Consider the following 16838-nt stretch of genomic DNA (forward strand, 5'->3'; position numbering starts at 1 on the left):
GGCGCGCGGAGCCTGGGCTCTCCTCCTGCTCCTTACAGGCTCCAGGTTTTTTTTTAAATAGCGTCTAGTTGCTGTGCAGAGTCGCTGTGCTCCCAGCAATTTGACAGGCAACGAGTCTGCTTCAGTGATCTTAAATCCTTTTAGACTAATTTGCGAGTGAGCAGAAAAACAGCTAGCACCTTCGGATCCAGCGCTCAAAACCAGAGAATCAGGTATTGCCAATTAAAGTGCCATTTCCAACCATCATATCAAGACAGATTACTTGCAATTCCTCTGATAATGTCATACCGTGCCTAAAGAGAAAGCGAGCTGGAGTTTCTCCATGGACAAAGGATCCGCGTGGACCAAACTCATCGGTGACCGAGGTGGAGGGAACATGATGCGGATCGTGCATACGGCCATGCATATGTGCAGCGTAAACGCGAGTGATGCGCCTGCCCCCCGAATAGCCACGGGCCATTTTGAAGAGCCTGTGGCCCCTCAGTCACTGGCCTACTAGTTAATTGCCACACAGACTTCGTGACACATGGGCAGATAATATGACATTTTCGGTTTCTGTCACTAGCAAACGCCATGGCGTTGCTTGCACTAGTTGCTAAGAAGCTGTCAGAAACCATTAGCAGCTGGCTAAAGTTGCCCTATGGCATTTCCTCATGGCATCAGCAAAACAAGCATAAATCACCCAGCGGAGCCTCCCGCTATACTAATGAGGCTGTAAGCTTGTTTATGGACTAGCATCATTTCTATGATTATTTCCACCTTTTCAGTTCGCCTTCATTTGGCAGCAGGAGAAGTCAACTTCAGGAATGGAGTCACCGCTGACATTTTACAAATGCAGTTCGTAGCTGCTACCGTGTGGCTGGTCAGTGGTGCTTCAAGTTTGTTTAGTGATCTTTAAAAAGAGGAAAAGAGAAAAAAAAAAAAAGGGAGGGGGGGAATCTCTGGAGACCTCACAGAGGTGAGTGTATCGAGTTGCAAAGTAGATGGAAATACTAAAATCCACAATTGACCATTTAGACTTCTCTCTGTGGTTTCAGTCTTTACGGGATCAATTTTCCATTTAAAAAAAGTGGAAGAGGTTAAACAATTTATAAAAGTCTACCAAAGCATTTGCTCTTAGGATAGCCGGGTGCTTTCTTATCCTCTCCCTGCCTTTCACTTTCTCTAACTTGTGTCGGACGGGGCCAGGGTTTATTGTTTTAGGCTTTTCTGAACATGCACCAGTATTTACACTGGATTGAAAGCATTTGCTTCCAATGAAAATCTTGTCTTAGATTACAGCCCAGCAGTGTAATTTCCCTCCCAGATGGGAGTAAAGTAGCAGTATTTGCCTAAAAACAGTAGGAAGAACAAACTGTGCATTAAGCCAAGGCTGTTTTTGGCTTGAGCTAATGATGTAACAGAAACCTTTTATTTGGGATAGGTCACCGCCAGGGATTGAAGGAGGTGATCTGGCTCGCGCTTGAAAGGTTTCTCCATTGTATCTACATAAGTCTTCACTTAAAAAATCCTGTTCCTAATGCTTCTGCTTTCATACAGCAGAAATAAACAGGAAAGGTTCTGGGGAGTGTTATAGGTGGAATGCAGAAAGCTTTTCCTCCCCTAATGGAGGATATAATTCAGGTGCCCCGGAGGCATGCTTTCAGGAATTCTCTTGCCCGAGGTAATGGGAAGCTAAGGCTGCTTGAAGGCCTTGATTATCTATTGATGCACAAAGCTGGAAAAAAAGTCATCTCCCTTGGATTATAGTAGATATTTCCATAAATTATCAATGAGTCCTCCCCCCGTCAGGCAGGAGGCGATGCCTGCTAAATTAATCTGAAGGGGGTTTGAAATGAGGAGAGAGTGTATTTTAAAAAAATGGGGGGGGGGGAGGGAGAGGGTGGGTGGACGGTTGCAGGGAGGTGGTGAAAGGCAGTGTCATTAGGTTAGAAGCTTTTCATTTTTAATCAATGAATGCGTAATACTTTTCTTCTCCTTGTTTGCCTCTCGCAGACAGAAAGTGGATTAGCCCGTGGAATTTTAAATGCTGTTGAGTTGTTTCCTTTGCTCATGTTTCTTTTATGAATTATTATTTTATATGGTGAATTGCTTCTCTGTATAAAAGCCCTTTTTTACATACTGGGCTTTCAAAGAATTTGTTGGATATCTGATTTCTTCATAAAAATCTTGTTTGTTTCTATAACTACCCAAGGTTACCTTTTCATTAAAGGCACAAGCCAAGTCATAAGGACAATTATAAATTTGTCACAGTCAGTAAGGTACTAAAAATATAACACTAATAATAACTTTTTTTTTGGTGCTGAAAGATGTTTAACAAATCATAATTTTCATAGTCTACATCCTTTTTTTTTTTTTAAAAAAAAAAAGATAATTTTTATTCCTAACAGAGATAGTTTTGATTCAGCCCAATTCAAATGACTTTCTTGATCATTCTTGCCCGGGGGTGTAAAAAACACTTGCCTAATACCATCACAGCTCCATGTTGCTACACGTACAGTGTCCTTGGGAGCTAGCATATACCATTCAATCCGCACGCAGAGAATGCAGAGACTGATTTGCTCTGTGGACTTCTTTATAAACTGCTTTCAGGGTTTGAAACAAAAATTGCATGCAAACGGGCTGAGCCCTGCAACTTTTGTTTTCCTTTGACCACAAGCCCATCAGCTCAGACCCAAGTTGGCTGCTATGCAGTTATGTCCTCCCGTAGACACATTGTGAACGTAATGAGAACTGTCTGAGACCTTCTCTGCGTTAAGAAGATTCATTCTGGATCAGTTGTTGTTTAACGGGAGCAGACACCTATTACGGATATGGCACATGGGTACAAAGCAGGGTGTTAATTCCTATGGTGTATGTCAAATTGGTACCTACTTATCCCGCTATGAATTTCTTTTGGCTGGGGCTGGGAAGAGGGGTGGCCAATTAGCTGCCTACCTGCCATCAAAAAGTCAGGGGAAGTTGAATGTCTATAAAAGACTTGGCATAAGTGATTCCCCAATCCTCTGGTTATTTCTGAATTTGGGGAGAGTATGTGATGTTGCAAGAGAGCTATATTCATCCTGCTTCTCACATCCCAGAGCGGGACGGGGCATCCAGCTTCACACATGTCATGGGGATGGGATATCATTGATACTTTTCTAATTGCCATCTCCACCAAAGTAGCTGACTGGGATGAATTTTTGGGAAGTTACCTAGAGTGAAGAAAAGCCACCATTTCCACCTTTGCAAGCTCAATGCTTGCAAAAAAAAATATTTTTTTTTAAAGCACTTTTTGTTTTGGGTTACAGTGGCAGAAACGGCTGCACTGTCCTTCAGGATAAACCAGAATGGGGCTGACACAGTCCTGAGACCCTCCCTCTCCCCATGTCTCTTCCCTCCCATCCCCTCAATCCCTGGTGAATTATGGTGTTAAAGAATTTATACCTCATTTAAATATTCATGCAGTTTATACCCAAAGCCAGGCTTCGGCTGAAGTATATAAAGGTAGCATAAGTCAAAATTTGATTCACTATATTTACAGGTGACGGCTTGGACAACAGTGTAGCTTCCCCCAGCACAGGTGATGATGATGATCCAGATAAGGACAAAAAGCGACATAAAAAGCGTGGCATCTTTCCCAAAGTAGCCACAAATATCATGAGGGCATGGCTGTTCCAGCATCTAACAGTAAGTGAACTCTAGATCACATATGCAAAATAAAACATGGAAAATGTCATAGTTGTAGTAGTCGTAGAAAGCAAAAAAATACGTATTATATTGCTGACAGGCAGCTCAGGGAACTTTTCCGAGCAGAGTTGTTGTTGTTGCCTCATTTGCTAGATGCCAGGGGAAGAGCACAGAGTGTATGTTTTTATGGTTTTGGGGTTTTTTTGTGTGTGTTGTTTTTAGATTTTTTTTTGGTTCAAGTCGCAGTTGTTAACAGGACGTCACTGCAAAGTGTGACTAAGCTTATACTAATAACCTCGGAGACCTGTCCTGCCCTGCTGCTCGCACAGCTGCAGCTCCCCTTAGCTGACGTGGGAATTGCTGCTTCGGAGCAGAGAGCAGCGTTCGGCCCTTGGTTCTGCGCTCTGGAGAACCGTGGAAAATAATTGGGGAGATTAAAAACAAAGCAAAAAGCAAACAAAGACCTTATTCAGATGTTTGTCAGAGATCATCAGAAGCTTCATGATGAAAGGTCTGAATGTATCTGGTTTAATAGCAAAGTATAATTTTTTTCTTTGAGATGTTCTCATTCCCAGAGTGTAAGTTACTCCTGTATTTAATGTTATAAAGGGGTGGGGGGATGCGCAGCTATTTCTGTTGCCACAGCTACCTGTATTTTTTTTTTATTCCTGGGATTAGAAATCAAAGCTCTGGACAGGTGTGTGGGGTTAAACTGGATGCTGGAGCTTCTTTCAAGGCTTTACATTGTGTACCACACCTTCTAACGTTAGCATTTAGAAAAGTGTTTCTAATGTCATTCTCCTTTGTCATCGAATTGTGGTGATCTGTCACTGTGTTTTCATCCACTGTGGGGATGTGGGCCTTCGGCCCCAGGTTTTCTGTCTGAGCTTTTCTGTGCCAGGAGGATAAGGGCCAGGTGAGGGTTGCCGGGGCTCTGCGGGTGGTAGTGAAGAACAGCTCTCACTTCTAATCCCAGCAGTTGACTCTCTCCCCTGCCTGTAGTTAGGGTCAGGGTGAAACCAGAAGCCAGCCAGCTTGCCCAGCCCCGCTGGGAGCCTTGCCAAGGGTATACTTGTAAACTGGAGGAAGCGCTCACGCACATCGGCCCTCCGTCCCCTGCTGAGCCAAGAAACCAGATATCTGCTGTGACTCTTGTCAGCATGGGGATCAGGCGGGGAATCTTGCCCCGCGTGGTCCTGGGTTGCTATGAATGAACCTTCATGCCGGAGCACTCCTCCTCTGAGGCCAGAGAGGGCCTCGAATATCTCCAAGTTAATCTCTCTCTCTGGCAGACTCTACATCAGCTGTGCCCCAGCTTTGCCAGCTCCTTTACCCTGTCCCTTGTGCATTTAGTGCATGGCTGCCAAAGGCTGAGGTCCCTTTTGGTTTTGGTGGCTCCCCAGTTCTAGGTCCTCGCTCAGGAATTGCTGACAGCCTGGTGTGTCTCCGCAGGTAGACGTCAGGTTAAGGACATCTTCCTCCAAAGTCCAGGGAAGCTGTGCTGGCAGTGATGCTCACACCAGCCTGATGCAGCTGATTTAGGTTCTGGTTTGAGGAGATACTCTGGAAGCTCTGCAGTCAGGACAAGGCACACCAGGGGACACTGAGCAACTGCATGTCAGTCCCCATAATTCCCAGCTGAGGAATTACAAATCGAGTAGTATATTAATATTTTTTCCTGGAAGTGGCCTGTTTGCTGTGTTTGTGCTAGTAAATTAAACATCGCCCAGGCACAGGAATGTGACGGTCTATCCTGTTAAACTGCTTGATTCATCTCCAGCACGCTCTTAGCCTGGGCCAGCTTCCACCCTCCCAACCCATTGCTGAGAGCACAGCAGAAGGCAGCAGCGGTGACTCCTAAAAGACCTCATGGCAGGAGCCACCCCTTGTTGAGCATTTAGCTACCTGGGCTTGACTCGACCCCGCAGCTGGCTTCATGCACAGTCTCAGGACCAGAGAATGGACCCTATTGCTGTTTTGTCTAGATTAGGTGTAGGGTGCAAGTGGCTTTTCACTCTTCTGTGTGGTAATAGTGTGCAAAAGAGAAGATGAGAGTGCCTGTGGAGCTTGCTGCAGTGCTGGTAGCTGCCCCTGGGAGACAACATCTGGATATCAGCTTATAAGGTGGTCTTTTCTTCTGGAGGGCTTAAATACAGAAAGACAGCACACACACACACACACACCCCCCACCCCCCGGACCTGTGCAATGAAACTGCTGCATTTTCTTCCTTGCAGCACTAAGCTAAGGCTTGCTTTAAAAATCTGCCATCCCCTGTGCAGATCCAACCCAGCCAGATGAAGCATGCAGATTTATTTCAGGGCAGCTTTCTCTTCTCCTGGCAGCATCGTGATAGCTCCAGGCTTGTCTGATCAGTTCAGTAAAGCAGAATTAGTTTACCTGGTCCAACCTTCTCCATCTAGGACCTTGAGACAGACCTTTCAAATCTACTCTAGGTGGGATTGTGGACAGTTTCTCCAAATTAAAACATGGCTGGACAACATTGTAGGCTCTTCCAAGCATGTGTCTCAGCTGGGAGTGCTCTTGCTGGAGTGAGACGGCACTGGAGAACTTGTGCATCCAGAAAAGCAGTGGGTCCTGTGTTTGGAGGAAGATGTCCTCCAGGCAAACACATTGAAAACATGGGGAAGAGTCAACACTACAGTTAGCGCCAGAGCAATATAACATGTTGACAAGCTGCTTGGGGTGCTGTCCTCTCTGCAAAAAAACCCAGGCCCAAATCATGTCTGCAATCAGAGCTGAGGAGTAAGGGGGTGAGAGACTGAAGAAATTAAGACTCCAGTTCATTTTTGAGGGTGTCTGGGCCCCCTGACTGCTCTTATAACCCTACACACGGGCTTGACAGTGTCCTCAGCTGGGCTCCTCACTGCAAGAGGGAGGTCATCCTGAGGGCTGGTCAGCTGAGGAAATTAGAGATCCCACACCATTTATTTATTTATTATTACTGAATTTGGTCTTCCCTAGGGTGGACATGAGGTCCTCCCTAAGGCAGGAGGTGTGGAGAGATAGGAAGATGGTTCTGTTTAGGCAGGGGACACATCAGGGCAGGTGATACCTCTCTTTTGCCCCCAGTGCTTAACCTGCCTTCACCTTCCCATCCAGAAAATGGCAGGGAAGAAATGAATGGTGGTTAAGCACAAAATCCAGTATCCCCTTGACCGCTGGTGCTTCCTAATTGGGGTGTTAGTTGGGAGCCCTCCTTTTCAAACGCAATTTTTTTTCCCTCACAATTGTAATATTAATACACATCAGAGGCATGGAATTAAACAAAATAGACAGTAATTGCTGTGTCTGTCATACTAATGATTAATGGTTGGAAAGACTTAAAATAAATGTTGGACAAATACAATCTTTCAGAAGTGTATAGGCTGGTTTAATTCCTTCTATGCAGTTATTCCATCTCTAAGAGTATTAAGTCTTCCTCTGTGTACTGACTTCATTTTCTAAGGTTTGCCCCTTAGTTCTTGTTTCCCACTTAGGAGGAAATTGTTTTTTTCTTTATTGAAGAAAAAAAAAATCAAAGGCAAGACCATAGCCTTTCCGGTTGTTGAAGTGTTTGGGCAATAGTTGCCACTCAGTGTCATGCTGCAGCCCCCCGTTATTTTGACTGATGTGCAGAACCGAGTTGACGTATGCCCAAAGGGTAGGCAAGCCCTGTCCTCTGTGGATGCAGGCAGTATGCTCTGAAACACTGCAGGGGATAAATTCATCCAAATTGTCCTATTCTTCCCCTTGGAATAATAACAACAACAACAACAAAAATCAGCTAAAGCAATTGCAAAAGTGGTGACCAGACTTACTTAGGACTTTGCGGGATTTATTTTTAACTATTTGCTATTTTACCATCATTTTGATTAAATGTCTGGGTTGGCTGTTAGTTAGCTGTGGAGCTTGTTGAAATTTTTGATGGTAGATTATGACACCAACCTGTAAATCTTGAGGTTTGTGAAATCTATTTTTAGGATTTTGCTATAAATTTGAAGCAGAAGGAATGGCCTGTTACTATTTGGTTTAAAAAAAAAAAAAAGAGCTACTAATAGTTTGGTGAAGAGGTGAGGACACCCCCAATCTGTAAAAGTTGAGTCAAAAATGAGGGGAGGCTTGTGGGGTGGTATCAGATGAACATCAAATGCCATGGCAGGGTCATGAGGAGGGACTGGGGCAAATTAGTCCTGTGCTGGAGCTGGGCTCCAGAAAGTTGCCCAAAGGATAATTTCAGGGTGTGCTGGAGGCAGCAACATTTTACAGGCCCCCTTTTTTTCTTTATTATTTCTTAGCTTGCTAACATTCAGGGATCATATCTCACCACCATTTTTCAGGCAGATCTCCTCACTGTAATGTATAGCCCTCAGCAGGGATTGAGAAAAGCTTGGAGGAAGGGAAAGGGAAGAAAAATTAATCTTGCCTACAACCAGATCTGTGTAAATTTAATTGTGGCAACAGGATTAGTTTCTGCTTCAACCCATAGTATGCTTTTGTCCCAGCAATGGTACCTTTTTGTTCAAAACTAGAAGAAGGGAGTTTGTATGGTATCTTTTCAAGTGTTTTGTTCACTCATTGTGAATTCTCTGCATCCTTTAAATCCAGCTTAATTTAAAATGTTGGGATTCAAACCTCATTTTGGGGATTATACGATGTAATTGGTTTGTTATATGATGAGTATTTGATGATCTTCACGTTCATCATCTAATCAGGCAAAAAAAGCCATAAAATTATAATCCCAAAAGATGTTTAATAACAATTTAAACTATTGAAGGCTTTATTTAAGCACATTAGGGGATTATAAACTACTTTTTTTTTAATGGTGCCAAGAGGTATATTCAAGGACTTCAAACACCTTTTAAAAAACAAATTGCCATGATTTAAAAAAATGAATGGGCCAAGGATTTCTTTCATGTAAATCCCCTAATTTAATCATTATTTTAAACTGCTTTTAAAACAATTTCCTTAAGAGGTTAAATCTTACTGAAATGGGAGACTGAGCAGAAAGCAAAAGACGTAGCTGAAAGATGTTGACTTTACAGTAAAAGTAAAAGGTTTTTTCTATTACGTATCTGGATTTTGAATCTTTATTGATCGCTTGATGCCATGCTATTAAATAAGAAAACTTACAATAAGCAATATGCAATCTATTTAGCAAAGGTGTTATTTGTATGAAAGAATTTATTGGAAGCAGGTATTTGGAGGAGGCACTTTATATCCAAATCTAGATGAGAAAAATAGTCCCCATTGCTTCAAGGATAGAAAAATACTGTTACACCACTTAGTTCTATAAGTTTTGTTTATGTATGAATATTTTGCAGGCTAGCAACTTTTTAGGGTTAAAGCAAGTGGATTTCCTGTCTTCTCTTGTCCCTCCGTGGTTATGAGATTTTGCCTTGGGAGGCGTGTGGGGTTAATTTGACTCCCTGCCCCTACTCCCATGCAGGATGCTTGTCTGGGTTTGGAAAAGAGTATAGCAAGAGGGCAGATGGGTACAAAACTAGGCTGCTGAAAACATAAAAAGGGGAAATAATTGGCTAAAACCAGCGAGGATTTTTTTTGCTCTCCCCTCAAGAGGGTTTGGAAGCATTAAAACAAAACACCCCCCACTGCCCCGAAAGTACAACTTACAATGAGTATCCATCCTGCACCAGCTGATACTTGCTCTGCAAAATGCCAGAGGGCTCCTGGAGCTCATCTGTGTAACAGGGGTCATATTTCCTATATTGGACTCAGAATGGGTGTGGGGGGGTGTCCTCCCCCTTTATCCCAAATACGCAAGTCTCCTCTTTCACTTGATTTTATTGTGGGCAAAGCTGCAAAAATCTTTCTTCCACATCTGCAAGACTTCTTAGTGCCAGCTGTCCCAAATTCCTGGGAAAAGCCAGGCATTTTTAGCTTGCCTTTGGTCACCCGTGAACCGCCATCCCCTCGGCTGGGAAGGTGGGAGCCGGGGCTCCTCCTGCTCCCAGCAGCAGGAAGACTTGCCAGAGCAGTGAGCAAAAGCATCCATTGCAGGTTGGTGCAGGTAACCCATGATGAGGGTCCTTAGCTCTCTTCTGCTGGTGGCGCTGCTGTGGCAGTCATCTTCAACGGGAGAAAATGGGCAGTGTTATTATGGAAGATGATAATTATTTCGAGGCTCTGTCAGAATTGAATTGAGAGCTCCAGAAAGGAGGACAAACAGGATTTAGGTAACTTGGTTTGAATTAACTTCTTAACCCTTCAGCCCTCCCAGATTTTGATGGAGGACACTGACTGTCAAAACCTTCAGCGTTTTCTATAATCATCCTCAAATTTGTTGCTTTGAACTGCTGTCCAGCCTCCAAGGATTGATCCATTTTCCATCATAGGTGAATTTTGCCATTTGTAAAGCAAATTGTTGGTTCTGGGGGGATACTCTTGGCAATGCTGCTGTTCCTCCAGTTTCATGATTTCTTGGAAGGCGCATGTCTTGTATACTGAGATCTCATGCTGTCTTGTAGATTATTTAAGTTACCAGCACTGACCTATGCTGCAAACCTTTGGTTTTAGACCAGAGGGAAAAATACAAGGTGCTATAGTCAGTTGGTTCAAGGAAATCGGATTCCTCACTTAGGTTCTTCTCATGTTCAGAAGCGTGGTGTAGTTACAACATCTGTTTTTTCTCATATCTGTGATTCAATCTCATTTCTGATGAAGACAACCATCATGTTGTCTTAAACTACATGATATGAGTCATCTCATCCTGGGCTCCTCACAGGTCTCAGGAACAGCAGTGGTCCAGGGAAGTATTTTGGTTGAAATCAGAAGGTAGTCAACAGCTTGGGGTAAATTTTAGAGAGAGAGTGTCTGTTCCCAAAGGGCTATCTTATCTTTTTTCCAATTTCCCTCAGTTTCCACCATGGAGGCACTGTTGTACCAATGTGCTGGTGAGCACATTAAAGAATTTGAATTATTTGGAAGGTGCTGAAACACATTAGTATTTACACACCAGAAGAATTTCACATCTGAGTAGAAGCAAGGGAATACTGAAAAGTTGAAACATGATAAACATTAATTCAGATGTTAAATTACACTTGCTCTGGTTGTACTAGAAACTCCTTTTGTTTGCATAAATATTCTGGGAAATGAGTTTACCAGCAAGAATGTTTGCAATAATAAGAATTTTTAAGTCAACAGTAGATGCTTTGCTTTCTTCTCCACCCTCTCCTTTCTTTTTATATTTGCAGCTGTGATATTTTGTGTGTACAGCTTCATTTTTGAAATTAGCCTCCTCCAGTCAAGGCACAGAAAGGTGTTACGTGATGTACTGTCTTTTTGTAGTCAAAGCAGACGTACGAAATTCAGTATCACATTTTGAAGAGGGACAGGGGGAGGGAAAAATCTGACCACCAATTTGTAAATCTAGAAGGATCCATGGAAATATTTTGGCAAATAATTTGCAATATGAAGTACACCAAAGGCAACAACAGTATCTTGGCAAGCGGTGGGTGAGCAGGAAATGAGGATAAATTCATGGGCTCGGTTGTTCATTATTAGATGTTTGTTTAGCTTGTCCTCTAACACAGTTGCTACAAAAGAGCCTATGCTGATTCTCAGATATGCTTATGTATATAAGTGCCAGTGTTAATTTTTTATTGGCAATCTCCTAACTCTTGAAGGAGTTTCACAGTGCAACAGTGTAAGATAGCGAATGACTTAATCAGATCAGGTAAAGTGCCAAAATATGAGGCACCAAACCAGTTGGGCACATATCTGATGAGATGTGTTAATCTGTGGTGTAAAATAAGCTGCCTTTCAAATAGGGTCACATTTGGAAGTGGTACATCAAGTTGTGTAAGATGCATTCCCTTGCTCTGGCATAGAGTATCCTACATCTGTTTGCCTGAACTTAACCCTTGTCTGAATGAACCACAACAGTGATACTGTGGCGAATGTAGTCTGTTTGTTGCTCCAGGACAGGCATGGAATGTGAGTCGGTTTTTTACTCGTTTTAAAAGTTTTGTTTCCCCTTTCCTGCATTTACCTCCAGCTACACAGAATCTGCAGTTATAGCTTACATGTTTTTTCTCATTGCATATATTCAAGAAGCCCTAATTCCTAATACTATCTGGTTATGTTTACTGTCTGTCCATGAAAATTACCCACAGAAAACTTCTTGTGGAAAGGAATTTTTTTTGTTGATGGAAAGTTAAAATTTTCCATGGATAATGACATCCTTTCCCCCAAAATGCTCAGCTGAAAATCCAGTTTTCAATATATGAACAAATGTATTGATCAGACTCATCTTTGCACTTCCAGCTCCTCACCCTGTAAACTACAGCAATACTAGATATATGTGTAGAGAGAAGGTAAGTAGGCAGAAAAGAGTTTAAGTTAATATGTAGTTACCTAATTTACCTCATCTTTTGCATCATTGCCTGATTTAGACCCATAGTATTTAGCAGAGTACTTGTTTCACTTCAGTGGTGGGCCATCATTTTAATAAGGCAAGGTCTAGGAGACTTACCACTGCATCTTCTGCTTCATGAACCAGAAACTTCTGCCCAGAAAATACCTCTCAGACTTTAGGTATAGCATGAATATTCCTTTCTTGGCTACTGGTTGACCTTTTCTAATCCAACCTGTCCAGCATAAAACATTTTGGAAATATGTTTTTTTAAAAAAACAACAAACCACCAACTTATGCCCACTGTGATGCTCTGTACCAGTGATGCAAAAAGGAAGGTAGTCAGTTTAGTGGCACTAAAGTGTTACTTGAGTCACACTAGTAAAACCAAGGTCTTCTCATGATATAAATATGTTTTCCAAGGACTTTTTTTGAACTCAAGAGGGGAAATGGTGGGACTCTGCCTTAGGTGACTTGCTCTATTCATTACCTATAGTCAACTTTGAAGTGAAACTCTTCTTCCTAGACAACCTGCATTCATGTCAGCCAGAGCTTTTGGGGTCCCTAGGTGATATTTTGGGGAAAGTAAATGCCATATTAGATTAAACCGGCTAATTAATAGATTTGTTAGCAGAACTCTACTTATTTGCTGAGAACTTTGTGCTGATCCAGGAGTTGTACTGTGCTTGTGTGGGAATGGCAAAGAGGATAAACCTGTGATTTCATTGTTGAAACCCGAGCATGGATCCGTTGGTGCAGCAGGTTGTAAACCCTGGAAAGTCATAAGCTACAGTTGGGGGCAGAATAATTTTGAAGCTGGTAATAACCCGAATCTTAGGATTCTTATGAATAAAATGCAATTTTAGTAATGTTTTCATAAACAGCAGTAATGGCGGCGTTTTAGTAAACAGTGGCATTAGTTGCATCAAAATTGCACCACATTGGCTTTTAAATTACTCCACCTGTCTGTATGAATAGGATTTTCAATGTCGAGGCACACAGACAGCTGCTGCTAATGTGTTTTTTTTTTTCTCCCTGTGCAGATAATGCTGGCAAATCTACAGCCATCAAGGCCTGGTTTCTGATGTAAAACGGTACCTGACCTACTGGCTCTGGTGCTACAAAAGGAACAGCTTTAATTACTAATGGCCGTGTTTTAGTTTTGTACTTGTTGATGTAAAAAATGTCATCTTAGAGCAGCGTAACCTCTGGTTCACTTCCACCGGCGATGGTACACTGGCTGCAATTATTTTCAAAATAATTTGTGTTCCTCGGTGGCAGCTTGCAATCCTGCCTTGTTAGTGCTCAGATAATTAGCAGGGGTCTGGCCCTCCAGGTCCCTCTGCCCCCGCATCCTGCTGGTTCCCCTGCACCTCAGAGGGCTGTACTGGGGTGAAATAGGAATTGCACATACAAATCCCACTTGATTTATTTGTAGGACCATCCCTCTCTCTTATTAGGTGGGTGTAATACCCAGGAATTCGTGGGGCAAATTCTGCCCTGAGTTGTTCCCTGTTAAACCCCTGGGAAGCCGGAGGGGTTACGTGGAGGCGAAGTTGGGGCACACTAACTCGTCTCACCAGTTATTAACTAAAGGATGCCATGTTGGCTAATGAGGCTGATGTGCTTCTTGATGCCATTTCACGGGGTTGAGTTTGGCGGGGATGATCTGGTTACCAGCCTCGCACCAAGCTCTAAAAGGGTTAAAGGCGATAATGGTGCCATTAAAAATCCAGCTTGCCAATGAGCTATTTTGTGCGAATGGTATAAATATAAGATACACTTGTCTGGCTCATTTGCAAGCATTCTTTTTGACTTCTTTCACACAACTGGTGTTTTTGTGTTTAATTTAACAAGAAATGAGTAGTAAATGAAAGCTGCTGCCTGAAATCCCACTGTGAGCGTGTTTTGCACTTGGCTCCCCAGTGAAAAGGCAATTTGTGAAATTATGTGATAGAGTAATTAGATGAAGCCAGGGCTTCTGATTGTTGCCATGCTTATGTGGTAAAGGTTTGCTGGGGGAAAAAAAAAAAAAACATGGATTATTACCCTGGCAAGTTGGCTCAAAGCTTCTTCATTTATTTGTAAACAGAATATTTAGTGACCGCATAGGAAGTAGCTGTAATCACCAGCTCGTAAAGAAACCACAGCAGAGCTTTTGGATTTTTACAGAGTGCTCATGTAAAATTTAAGCTGGGAGGCAGAATCCCTGTTAATGTAATTAGGATCTAATTTACCACCCTTTGCACACAGATGTAATAATGTCTAGATATTTATTCTATCTTTAAGCACATTACATATACCTCAGTGCAGCAGTTACTGAACAGAAACAGGTGTGAGCACTTTCTGGATTCATTTTTACACTGTAAACACACAGCGATTTAAGGGGAAATATTTACCAAAAAAAATGAGGGGAAAGAATGTCTGCAAATGAGGCAGTAATGGACAGTTGCCCTTTATGTACTGATGGATTTCTCAATGGTTAAGTAAATTAAAGCAAATGCTAGAAAAATCAATAGGCTTGCAGAGTCTTGGTTGTGCCTCATAGACTTCAGGACAGAATGACAGATGTGGTGCATATGACCCATTTAAGTATTAATGCTTGGGAAATTGCCTCTGCGTGCAAGGTTATAGGCCTAGAAATATTGTTACATTAAATTACAGACAATAATATTTTTAAGTATATATGGAATTTATACGTTTCAGTTTAGTTGTTCTTTGGCGTTACATTTGTCCTGGAAGATTAGTTGTGTAGTTGTTTCTCTGGAATGGTAAATCAGGTTTAAAAATGTTCAAGCAGTGAATTGTCTTTCCAGGGCTGCTGCGGACCAGCGAGCGTGTTGCATGCTACGGGGGTATGGCGAATGTGTTAAATAAGAGCCATGTAGCCAATGTGTTCACTAGCAAATGTAGCATATAAGTGAGTCTAAATTAAATATCATTAAAAGGCGGCATTCTAAATGGTGAGAGGGCTTGCACGATACATAGGATCGCTGTTAAATCAGGTTATTCTGTATGACTAAACACAAAGTAAAATACGAAGTGCGTGGTTGAGATGAGCTAAGTAAGGTAACAGCCAAGTCAAATCTTTCTCACCATCTTCTGCACGCGCCGTGATTGGAAGGGGTGAGTTTGCATGGGCGGGATGAGTAAAAACTGACCCCGCGCAGAAATTCTCCCAAAATAGAGACGTTATGATTAATCCAACTAGGCAGACGAGCTCTAGATGAGATAGTGTTTGCCATGTCTGATTTCTGTCATTTCTCACCGTACTTCCACCAAGGCAGTGGGGAAGTAGACCAAGTTCATTGTCTCTTCATGGCATCTCTGGCAGAAGGACCATGAAAATAGCTGGGACCCCTGATTTCAGTGTTGGCGTGAGGGCAGAGCTGCATGTTTGCCGTGCTTGCTGTTGGTGACAGCCTGACGTACCTTGCCAGTTATCCTGATTTCACCCCAAACACCTGTTTCTGTGAAGGGAGTGGCGGATGCATTGTATATACAACTACTGTGTTTAATATTAAAAAGGAGCTTTAGACTTTCACAATAACATTCCCATTCCGTGTTGTAGCCCTTGCATGGAAAGTGTTGTTGTATTCCTTTCAAATATTAATTCTCACGGTACTGCCATTTGTGCAACAGATACTTTTTCCTTTCCCCCTTTTTTTTTTTTTTTTTCTTTTTTTGTGTCTTGATTATCTCTGATATTTGAAGTTTGGGTACCGCTGTCTCCTTTCTGGCTTCTCGTTTCTCTCTTCCTTTTCCCTAAAGCACCAAAACTCACCAGGGAATAAAACAAAGCATCTCCACGGGGTATAAGGGCTGCACACCGCTACTGGGAGTGCTGGTGAAATGATGACATTGCAGAAGGGCACATTATTACTTTTGGGCCAGTTGAGGACGTATTTGCGTATTGAAGCTGGATGAGAGCGACTGGTGCTGAAGGCTGTCAGGCCGGGGCTGAGTGATGACAGACCCTTGTCATTTGCCTGCATCTAGCTTCATTGCTATGGTGACAATATGCGGCGATGAAAGTTGCCGCTGAGGGTCAGACAGCATCCTCCGTGGTTGCCGTAGCCAGCAGCATCTTTGCAACAGCGTGTTTGAGCTGCTGATGGCCCTCGGTGTCAGAGCAGCACCAAATCTGTAATGACAGAAACTCCGCGCAGGTTTTCGGGTACATGGGGAAATAGCTCCTGGCACCATTGCCAGCCTCAGCAACTTCTTGTGTCGGTGACAAAAATTGTCTTTACCTGTTCTAGTTATTTTTGCGTGCCTTGTGGTGGATTTCCTTGATTTATTTTGTGTGACATACAAGCTACGTAAACTGGCACTTACCTGCACAGCAGCACAGGATGGCCATGGTCCTCCTCCTGCCGCACGTAAAGCAAACATATTAATCAGCATATAGGCGATGACCGTTTTTGTTAAATATATGTGTGAGGGGGCCTGGTGAACAGGCTCTTTTGTTCTCAGCCAAACCAGAAGGGATCAAAGGTCAGCAGGAACCCAGAAGCCATCAGTCAGGGCAGGTTTTGCTGCATCCCAGGGTTGTCAGCTCCGTAGTCACCCCTGGCAACCTGGGCTGCCGCCCGCTTGCCTTCCCCACCGCCTGGCGCAGAAGCAGAGCATCCGGTCTCCAGTCACCGTAAAAAGATGCTGACATAAAGTCGGCATTTGAAACACAGCATGAGCATTGCCATGCACCTCTTTGTTATTGAAGTAATTTGAGAGTGAGATTAGAAAAAAGATGCATTGGCTTTGTAGCAATTGTTTTGCAGTGTTCATCTTTAGGAT

At 42.8% G+C, this 16838-nt stretch overlaps 1 protein-coding gene across 3 annotated transcripts in view; it reads left to right on the plus strand.

Annotated features, from left to right (window-relative positions):
* MEIS1 (Meis homeobox 1) overlaps positions 1–16838 on the plus strand; it is a 109413-nt gene that overhangs the window by 53666 nt on the left and 38909 nt on the right. For all 3 annotated transcript variants that reach the window (XM_074864341.1, XM_074864339.1, XM_074864340.1), the window contains exon 8: positions 3524–3669. In XM_074864341.1, the coding sequence (XP_074720442.1) occupies positions 3524–3669 (146 nt within the window). The remainder of the gene's footprint in view (positions 1–3523; positions 3670–16838) is intronic.

This window comes from Strix uralensis, chromosome 3 (assembly GCF_047716275.1).
Source record: "Strix uralensis isolate ZFMK-TIS-50842 chromosome 3, bStrUra1, whole genome shotgun sequence".
In the NCBI taxonomy this organism is placed as follows: domain Eukaryota; kingdom Metazoa; phylum Chordata; class Aves; order Strigiformes; family Strigidae; genus Strix; species Strix uralensis.